This window comes from Ictidomys tridecemlineatus, chromosome X (genome assembly GCF_052094955.1).
Source record: "Ictidomys tridecemlineatus isolate mIctTri1 chromosome X, mIctTri1.hap1, whole genome shotgun sequence".
Taxonomy (NCBI): Eukaryota; Metazoa; Chordata; class Mammalia; order Rodentia; family Sciuridae; genus Ictidomys; species Ictidomys tridecemlineatus.
In genome coordinates, this window is record NC_135493.1 from 116,921,956 (window position 1) to 116,932,604 (window position 10,649).

General features: G+C 35.4%; 1 protein-coding gene across 2 annotated transcripts in view; it reads left to right on the forward strand.

Annotated features, from left to right (window-relative positions):
* Positions 1 to 9,578, forward strand: part of Fancb (FA complementation group B) — a 33,449-nt gene extending 23,871 nt beyond the window's left edge. Inside the window, exon 9 of one of the 2 annotated variants that reach the window (XM_040289087.2) lies at positions 392 to 9,578. In XM_040289087.2, coding sequence (XP_040145021.1) covers positions 392 to 803 — 412 coding nt within the window. In that variant the 3' untranslated portion in view covers positions 804 to 9,578. The remainder of the gene's footprint in view (positions 1 to 391) is intronic. The other variant, XM_040289102.2, reaches the window with a different exon arrangement.
* Positions 9,579 to 10,649: the final 1,071 nt, after the last annotated feature.

Genomic DNA, 10,649 nt, shown 5'->3' on the forward strand with positions numbered 1-10,649 from the left:
TAAAAACTGAAGATCTCTGCTTTAATTTTATGTTTGTTATTGACTTTTTAAAGAGCCTAGTAATTATTTTAAGATTTCTTTTTACCTCTTCATAGTGAAATTTTTAAAAAATATATACTGATGTTAATGTTTAAAAGAAATTTAACAGGAAGCAGTTATTAACATGAACTGAATTGGTATTTTATATATATATATATATATATATGTACATATATATATATATATGTATTTGATTGCTGCAGTCTGACTTTTATCAACGATTGCATGCATTTTTTGGTTCTCTACATCATTATAGTATATAAATGAATATCAGTTGATTACTATATTATGCTGTATATGACTACTTTGTGCTCATCAAATTTTGTAATATTATATTTGGTTTTTATTTTAGGAATCAAACAGTTTTGTTCCAGTGCCTTCGTAATTTCATCAGAGTTCTCCCTATAAATTGTTCCTTCAAAAATTTAAAATTAGAAAATGAGGATTTCCTAGTTGATCATTTGGCATTGACTTTGGAGAAGGAACTGGTTACCCTTGGTTCTCTTTCTTCTTCTGCTTTAGCTAAGGTTGAAAGCAACTTTGTACAGATGTGTGAAGCAAACACAGGAAAGAGTAGTGTCATGGCTGCTTCAACGGACAGGAAGGAAAAAATCCGTTTGTGCAGAGAAGAAGTTCAGCGAGAAAAGAAAATGTTGGAAAGGAACCTAAAAGTGAGTGGTGTCCTTTATAGAGAGATGACTTTAAAATTGGTTGAGATTCAGTTGCAGTCAGACCTCACTGCACAGAAACTAACCAGTTTATAATCACAATTTCAGTGTGATCATACTTGAAATTGTTTTCACTGCCATCAATTTTGGTTATGCTTTATATGCCCCTTTTTAAAAATATTGAGGCTCATTGCAGTTCTTTTAGTTTTGATGATGCACAAAATAGTATTCCTTAGAGAGTGGCAGTTTTCAAGTGGGGCTATTTTGCCTTCCTCTGCTCCCACCTTCCATTGCAAGGATCATTTAACTGTGTCTGGAGGCATGTTTTTGTTTGTTTGTTTGTTTGTCAGAAGTTGTAGGGTAGCATATCATATGGACAATCATAAAAACCAAAACAAGAAACTAATACTAGGGATATTGTGGCTGGATAATTCTTTGTGTTGGGGAGCTGTCCTGTGCATGTAGTAGGAATTTTAGCACCATCCTTACTTCTTCTACCTTCTAGGGATAGATAGAATGTACTGTGGGCATCTAGTGGGTAGTACTCCATGACATAATTACCCATTCCCAAATGTCAATAATGCAGAGATTGAAGAATCCTGTATTTACCACTGAAGTGAAGACAGATATAGTAGTATTTTTTTATCTAAATCTTTTTAAAAAATTTAATCCTTTGCTTATATTCTGCTTAGTAAAACCTAGCATGTAAAAAAAATTCAAATGAATAAATTAAGCAAGATTGTCAGGATTCACAGGTTTCTGTAAATATTAAGCTCCTTTAGGAAGTTAAATGACAGAGTATCTGAATGCCAATTTTTGAAACACTTGTTAATTTAAATTTTATTAGAGAGCTGCTCTGAAATTGTGTAAGTCTATAGGAATGTAAAAATTGTAGGGCATTTTTCTGAAAGGCACATCCTTTCAAAAGGCTAAGTATATCTCACAGATCACGATTAAAAATAAAATTGAAAATGCTTTTAAGCCATCTGAAATTCCAACTCTAGGTAAAGGTAAAATATAAAATTGCAACTAAAATAATTTAAAGAATATGGTGCTCCTTAGGGACAGAGAGATTTAGAAATAAGTGAAAATTCACTCAATAAAGAAGTGATTTATAAGGGATACACTGAGAGACATTTCAAAGGGATAAAAATTGAACCTAGTCTTTTTTCTTTTTTTGAAAAATAAGAATTTTTGACTAATAACAGTGTCAGGAGAAAGAAAAGACACCAAAAGGTATGAGCAGGAAGAAATGTTCCTGATCCTTTTTACTCTAAAATCCTTAAGTGAGATGCAAGTTTCCATCTCAGTTGAAAGAAATACAGATGATTATAGGAAGTGGCATCTCATGCTTGAAGCTATGAAGTGCTTATTCCCCCTATGCCATAGAAGTGCTTGTGTCTAATGATCTGGTGATATAAATGTTTTTTGGAGAATATAGGATATTAGTTTCTTGTCTTGGTTTTTATGATTGTTCGTATAATATACTACCTCTTTTTGAAAGTCCATTGGCAATTGAGATAGAACTCTACAGCCCTATTTCTATGAAATCCCATTGGAAAATATTTCAAATGTTCTGCAGATGGAAATGGAATAAATTCAGGATTAATTATAGAAATCTGGAAATAGTATGTATTATTTGTTATCTTTTGAAACTGACCAGGTCAAGTTCTGAAAGAACAAACAAGTATAAAATACAGTAACCAATTGTAAAATTGAGGCTGTCAAATACTTAACAGTATTTAATTTTGATAGTTTATCTGTAGAGAAAATTGCGATACTAACAAATAGCACATTACATATTTTTATTTATAAATAACAGTCAGTACTATATGTGAGTGTATGTACATACACCAAACACCTTTTTGACAAGTGAGTTTTGTATTTTAGTATGCTTTTCCTACTAACTGCAAAGTAGACAAGCCTAAGTTTGAGGAGTTGACACCCTTTCATTTTCAAGATTAAGCTGTATTTGCATCTGTAAACAAATCCCATTGACCTCTACCCTGTTTACAAATCTGAGGTTCCTCTCAAAAATATATTCCTCCCAAATTTATAGTGCTAAATTCAAACCAAATTTTTTTTTTTTAGGAATGGAGCTCTCCATAGTTTTCAGCAAAATAATCATCTATTGGCTTCTGACTCCATTAACTAAGGAATATGTTCAACCCAATGTATATTCAGTTCAGTAACTATGCTTAGTAAAGGGGCAAGTAATGTACAGTTTATTGACTGTCAGCCTCTATATCAAAGAGTAACCATGAAACATACACTCATGTGAGCATGCATGTGGATGAACACACACACAAATACACATACATACACACACATGCAATTTGTATATACACATGGTTAATTCTTCACAGCAGTCCATGAAGTATAGTTATTAGTGTTGTCCTCAATATGAAAAAAAATGTTAAATTAAGGGGATGCCTAAAAACACCTTGATCCTGTATCCTTGTTGTGAATTATTTTAATAACAGCAGAAGGGCTGGGGATATAGCTCAGTTGGTAGAGTACTTGCCCTTGCATGCACAAGGTCCTGGGTTCAAACCCCAGCATCACACACATGCACACACACACACACACACACACACACACACACACACACACAAAACAAAAACAAACAAAAAAGCAGATACTTTAAGAAATTTAATAATATGCAAGTGAATCATATTGTTGTAATAACATCTCTTTATACCATTTACAATTGACCAAGTTTTTCCCCAGTGTCAGAAAGGAAAAGATGTAGTTTACATCTCTATTTACTCTCTCCAATAAAATAAAAAATTGAACTGTTTAGGCTAGAAGCCTGTGTAGAGCTTTCCTTCCTTCCTTCCTTCTTCCCTCCCTCTTTCCTTCCCTTTTTTCTCTCTCCCTCCCTTCCACCTGGATAGTACTAGACATTGAGAGGAATCCTTTTTTGTTTTGCAAAAACATTATTTTCTGTGCTCAGAATTTAAGAGTGTAATATCTTTCTTGGATAACTGTATCTTGTGGAACTTTAGGCTTTTACTTCTAAAGACAGCCTCGTGCAGTGGAATGAATGTTAACACATAAACAGTATACTTAATTGAATTCTTTAGGGGTTTGTTCTGTTTTCCATTTTTGAATTTTCTATATCTACTACTTGAATTGCTTACTGCCTCAACAAAATAATGCTCTCCTATAAAACCTGCTGTTATGCATATTTTTGCAGTGCTGAGTCTAGTTACTTTTTAAACACTGTTTTAGTAATCCTGTCAATTTGACTTTTTGTTTAGTAGGATGCCAGGTCCTGTTTGGGTGCTGAACTTTCATAAAGGCATTACATTAGATAACCATAGTCTCTTCTTTTTAGATTTTTTTTTCCTGTGCCATACTCATGAGCAGCTGTGTTGGACAAAGTACCTGGGCATGTAATTATAGTTAAACATCGCGGCCCTGGGTTCAGCTAGAGGGTTTACCATCCTTAACTTCATTTTTAATTATCTGTTTCCCCACAGCAATAGCCACTTACGTCAGAATATAAGTGGTGTTATGGCGAATAAAGCATACCGTTAGTAATTAGTCCGAACATTTAGCTGGATACCATTTAGTCAGGAGATAAAAGTATAGCATGCTCTGTTGATTGCCCCTTGCACATCTTATTTCTCCTCGTTTTTTCAATACCAGAACTCTCATTCATGAAACTTTCTTTCCCACTGGTTGCATAATTGGGGAGGTGGACCCCAATTCTAAGCCTGTCAATATAACACCTTTCATTGACAGTCATTATTGATCTGGTGCAAGACCACTCCATTGGGACTAGTCATATTGAAGTGAAGGACTTGGTTCTTTGTTGAGGAAGAGACACTTGCTAGAAGTAAGTTGTTCTAATTTTAAAATTTGAGAGTTATGTTAGAGTCACAAGGAAATTAAATCTCTGAGTGAATTTGACACCAGACCTCAACATTTTTATTGTTGTACCCCTGAATCAAACCTAAATTCTGCTTTTTCCCTGGATTGCTGATTGCTTCAGAAAAAAAGATCCTCATGACAGAAATCAGAGTTTCTGCTACTTGCAGCTGAAATTGTTTCAAACTGCTAGAAATTGGGAAAAGAATTTTAGAGAATAAAGCACATGGAGTACAACAACAGAAACCATTTACTACAAAAACAGAATGCTTTTACATTTAAAAAGCATGCCTACCCTGATTTCTGGGTAGTGACTCACTTCCCCTTCTCTAAGTTTATAATTCAAACTACTATATATTTGATAGCAGTGTATACTTGAAATAGAAGTTTTAAGTTTTTAAAATTTATCTTATTTTTTTTTCTTTGTATTAGGCCATTCCAGTTGTTTTCTTATGCCTTCCTTATTGGGGTAAAGGCATATGTCTGATTCTTTAACCTATTTCTCAGTATTTCCTATTTTATTTTATTATTTTTTTTTTATTTTTTAGGGCTGGGGATGTGGCTCAAGTGGTAGCACGCTCGCCTAATATTTCCTATTTTAAAATAAAAATTATAAATATAAGGACCATATCTGTCCAGTTTGTTTCTTAGATATGTGAAGAATTCTTACTTTAAATTCTCATTTCTTCTGACAACTGTTCTCTTATTCTTAGCTACATCCTCTTCAGTAGGAAGAGGAAGAAATCTTTATCAACTGTTACTTTTGAAGGAGTCTTTACTAGGAAAAACAAATTTGATGTCATAGGACTGTTTGGGAAGTAGAGTAGTATTGCTATGTCAAGAGATACAGCATTATTAATTCAGAACTTACAGCATTTTCAAAGATAACAGATATATACATGGAGTGAAAGATAACCCTTTCTGATTCCTTTCTAATCTCATCGTAAAAACAAGGTGATGGTAATTTTTCCTGTGGTTTTGTGAGCCTGATGAGATATTTTAGGGTTTAGAGTGGCTGAGTAATTTGTCAAGTGCAATAATAAAATCCTCTTGATTTATCCAAACAGGAAATTAATATATTCCAACACTTAAAAGATTCTGATAAAAAGAATAAAAACATTGGCATGTGTTTGTGGAAGATAGAGTCTGAAAGAAGCCAGGATCAAATGTGTTACAGTTGGCAAAATCATCAGAAAAATAAAACCTAAGTATGTTGTCCATGCATTGGTCTTAGGAAGGGCAGGTGGGGCTTGGTGTGCTAGTCTGGTGTTTCCTGAAGCTGTGCCACCTGAAAGTGGAAAGAATTAGATAGGAAACATAAATAGTAAGGAAACGAATTATCCACAACATTTAAGAAGAGTTGAATAAAACTGTACCCTACACTTGCATACCAATTTTCTACAATGCGGTATGCTGTATGATATATATAGCAAACATGTTTTCCTAATGATTTGTTTGTATGATCCTAACAACACTTTAAAATTGTGTTTTTCTGGATAGTAGTCATTACTCATTTGTGGCTATTCAAATTTACATTTTAATTAGTTAAAATAGAATAAAATGTAAAGATTTAGTTTCTTATTTGCTCTGACCACATTTAAAGTGCTCAATAGCTACATGTAGCTAGCATTTGGTCAGTGCAGAGAACATTTCCATGGTCATAGGAAGTTCTACTTGTCTGTGCTACCCTAAGATGTTTACTATTAACTAACTCTTGTTTCCTGATAAAGAAACCGAGACCCAGACAGGTTAAATAATATGCCCAAGATCACATAGCTAGAAAGGGAACTGCCAAGATTTAAATCCTCCATTCTAGTTTTAGAACCTCTGCTCTTTCGCCACTAGGCTATTCTGCTTATAAAATCAGATTGTAATAAAACACTGTCATATTGTAACAAAATGCACTTAACTATTGTATTACAATTTCTGGTTCATTTTGGGGGGAATTCTTGAATGAAAGTGTCACTTCTCTAAATAATCCTTAAATAGCTTCTCCTTGGGAAATATGTAGGTCTTGTGAGTTGCTGAAATATTCACCATTAGTTGGTCATCAACACAGTAGGGAGCTTGGAATTCTAGGAAAAATTGTGAGCTGTCTAGCTTAGAAAACTTACATCTTTATTCTATGAGTACTGTGACACTTGAAAAGAAAAGGTATTCTGTTTTCTGTTTTTACCCTTTGCCTGCTCTAATCCTTTCAGATGATCTGCCCATAGAAAACATTTCACTTCTTTGAAAATATGAAAGTAAGGAGATGTAGGGATCTGTCATTCATTCATGTTTTTAAGTTTCATTGAATACAGTATTGTGCACATCTAGGAGCTGGAGATACGAATATAAATAAGCTTCTTGGATCTTAAAAAGCCCAGTCTTAATGGGAGAGACAGTGGCACAGAGATATATGCTAACTTGAGGTATTTGATACATGTATTCTTGGTTTTACAGGGAATACCTTTAAAGGGAACTATACCTAGTAGAAACACCATCTTAGAGGATCTTAATTGGGTGAGAGGATTCCTTGGGGATCTGATAAAATCTGAGGATATTCATATTGGAAGTGGTTTTGAGATTAAAGTGGTGGTCTAATGATGTTTTACCTCATGATTCAGAGAGAATACTAGAGAGGAATGTATGCACGTAGAACCAAAGCACTTTGAACAGCATAAAGGAGTCTAATACATACAAATCATAAATCATACTCTTTCTATTTTCTTGCTTTTTTTGTGCTGGCAACTGAAGGGCTTCATGCTTGTTAAACACCCAGTCTATACCTGTACTCACATTTGAAATATTTCTTGATTGAAAAATTAGTTTTATTGTATCAGTGAACCTATAAAATAACTGTATTCAAATCTCTTTTAGAAATCTTATTCTAAAAATTAAAGTAATATATATGTATATATATATTAAAGCAACTTCTTAAATTGATTGAATCACTTACTTATTGTGGCAAAATATCACAATATTAAATTCATGATCTTTACCATTTTAAATACAGAGTTCAATGGTCTTAAGTATTTTCACAGTGTTGTGCAGCAGATCTCTAAAACTTTTTTATCTTGTGAAACTGAAACTCTGTATTAAACATTAATTCCCTCTTTCTCCTTCACCAGCCAATGGCAACCATTTTTCTACTTCCTGTTTCTATGATTTTTGTCTACTTTAGATGAGTGGAATCTCATTCCTATGAGTAGAATCATATAGTATTTGTCTTTTTATGCCTGGATTATTGCATACACTGTCCTTGAGCTTTATCTGTGTTCTAGAGTATTGGCAGGATTTTCTTCTTTTTAAGGACACATATAATTGTGCTTATATCACATTTTGTTTATTCATCTGTAGATTGACATTTAGGTTGCTTCCACTTCTTGGCTACCATGAATAATGCTGCAGAAATCACATGTGTGCCAATCCCTCTTAGAGATCCTGCTTTCAATTTTTTTTAATATATACACAGAAGTGAGATTGCTGGATCATATAGGAATTTTATTTTTAGTTCATTGAGGGAACTCTGTACTGTTTTTAGAATTTCCACACCATTTTACATTCCAACATTGTAGAAGGAGTTCAGTTTCTCTGTATCCTCCCCAGTACTTGTTCTTTTCATTTTGTAGCTACCATTCTATTGTGTGGAGTCTGATGAATTATCCTGCCTTTGAGAGTCCCTGAGTAGTCTTTTAAGTTTCCAATTTAGTCAGTTTTATTTCTTTGTATCAATGGTTCTCAAAGTGTGGTCCTTGAAAGAATAGCATCAGCACCACCTGGGAACTTGTTAGAAATGCATGTTCTTGGGTCCTATTTCAGACTACATAAATTGGAAACTGGACATGGTGGCTGGCCATCTGTTTTAACAAGTGTTCCAGCTTATTTTGTTGCATCCTCAACTTTGAGAACAATGTCCTGCACTAATAATTCACAGTCGCAGCTGTACTTAAGAACCACTAAGAGCTTCTCAAAATGGTTTTCTGATATTACGCTCCACTCCAAAAGCTCTGATCCATTTAAATTGTGCCTTCGGTGTTAGCATTGGCTTAAAAAAGCTTGTAAGGTAATTCTGATGCATAGCCAGCAAATCAGCTTGACCATTTTAGGGACCATGACTTCACAGATATTTCCTTGTTGGTGGCACCTTTCTCTCTCTCTTTTTTATATTTATTTTTTAGTTGTAGTTGGACACAATATCTTTATTTAATTTATTTATTTTTATGTGGTGCTGAGGATTGAACCCAGGGCCTCCCATGTGCTAGGTGAGTGCTCTACTGCTGAGCCAAAATCCCAGCCCCAGCACCTTTCTCTTGATGGTGTAATATACCAGTGCTTTTAAGACTTCAATAGTGTAAACATATTACCTGGAGATCTTGTTGAACTCTGCATTTGATACAGCAGGTCAAGAGTGGGACCTGAGACTGCATTTCTAACAGGATTATTGGTGATGCTGATGCTGCTGGTTCACAGAATACTCTTTGTCATAGTTTTGATATGACATGTGCCCAAAAGCTCATGATAGACAATGCAGAAATGGTCAGAGGTAAAATGATTGGATTATTAGAGGTGTGATCTCATCTGTGGACTGACCCATTTGATGGATTAATAATTTTAATGGATTACTGGTGGTAACTTTAGGGAGGTAATATGTGGCTGAAGGAAAGAGATCACTGGGAGAATGCCCTTGTGGATTATACATCTTGTCCCTGCCCCTTTTGCTCTCTCTGCTTCCTGGATGTCAGAGTTGAGCAGGTTTCTTCCTCTACACCATTCTGCCATGATGTTCTGCCTTACTTCATGCCCAAAGTGATGGGGTTTGCTGCTCATGGACTGAGACCTCTGAAACCTTGAGCCGAAAATACACTTTTCCTTTTCTAAGTTGTCTGGTATTTTGGTCACAGCAGTGAAAGTCTGACTAACACATACATTAATATCAGGAGTGGGATTGTTGCTTTAGCTAATATGATGGTTCAGAAACCTTTGAACTGGTTTGTGGAAGAGTTTGGAAAATTTTGGAGATACAAGCCGAAGAAGCCCTAGAATGTCGTAAGAGAGCTTAGTGGGCATTTCTGGTAGGAGTGCAGAAGACTAGAATGCTGAAAGGAATGCTGACAGTAAAGACTGTGGGCATGAAGTTTTAGAGGAAAGTGAAGACTACTTTGGGAGTTCAATTAGAGGTTGCACAAGTTCCATTTGGGCAAATAACTTGTGTATATTCTTTCCAAGTCCTGAGACTTTTTGAGAGCCTGAATTTAAAGATGATGGACTAATTAATCTGGAGGAAGGAATTTCAAGGCCACACAGCATTTAGACAGTGATATGGGTACTGCTCTTAGCTTTTAGCCAGGTTAACTATGATGATAATCAGGAACACAAAGCAGGGCAGAAGGGTTTTTACAACTTGAGAGTTTGGTCAGAAAAGTGTGCATGAAATTAGGATCAAGAAAGGTGTGATTGTTGAAGAAATAACTACCACTAAAGAACAGTTAAGTACTTTGCATAGAGACAGTAGGAAAGATATCTTCAGGTCATCTCAGGAATCAGTACGATTACACCTATCATAGACTCAAAGGTGTAAAAGTGAAAATTCATTTAAGAGAACTTAGGGGCACCCTGCTCGGTCACTGGGGGCCAGGAAACTTTTTCCTCAAGATCCTTTTCACCATGCTCAGCCATGTAGGCACTCAGGCCACTGCAATAGTGGTCCAAGGGGGCCTGGCTACTACTGCTCAAGCTGAGGGAAGATCTTGGCACTGTCCATGTGATGCTGGTTCTATAGGAATGCAGGTTATTGTGAAGTTAGTAGGTCATGGAGGCTTCCACAGAAATTTGGAAGCAAGGTCTCAGCAGCCTGGAAAAGTATATGTAGCAGGGTTGGAATCCCTGCAGGCATCCTCTGAGAGGGCAGTGCTTGAAGCTGTGAAAAGGAACCCAAGACTGCAGCTGACATCCCCCCAAGATTAAGAGATGCCACTAGCATGAACTTCTATAGAGGAGAGCTGCTTGCTGCTTACAGCCAATTTATGATAAAGGCCATGTGGGCTGCAACCAGAAAGACCATAGGCTCTGAGAATCCCAAGA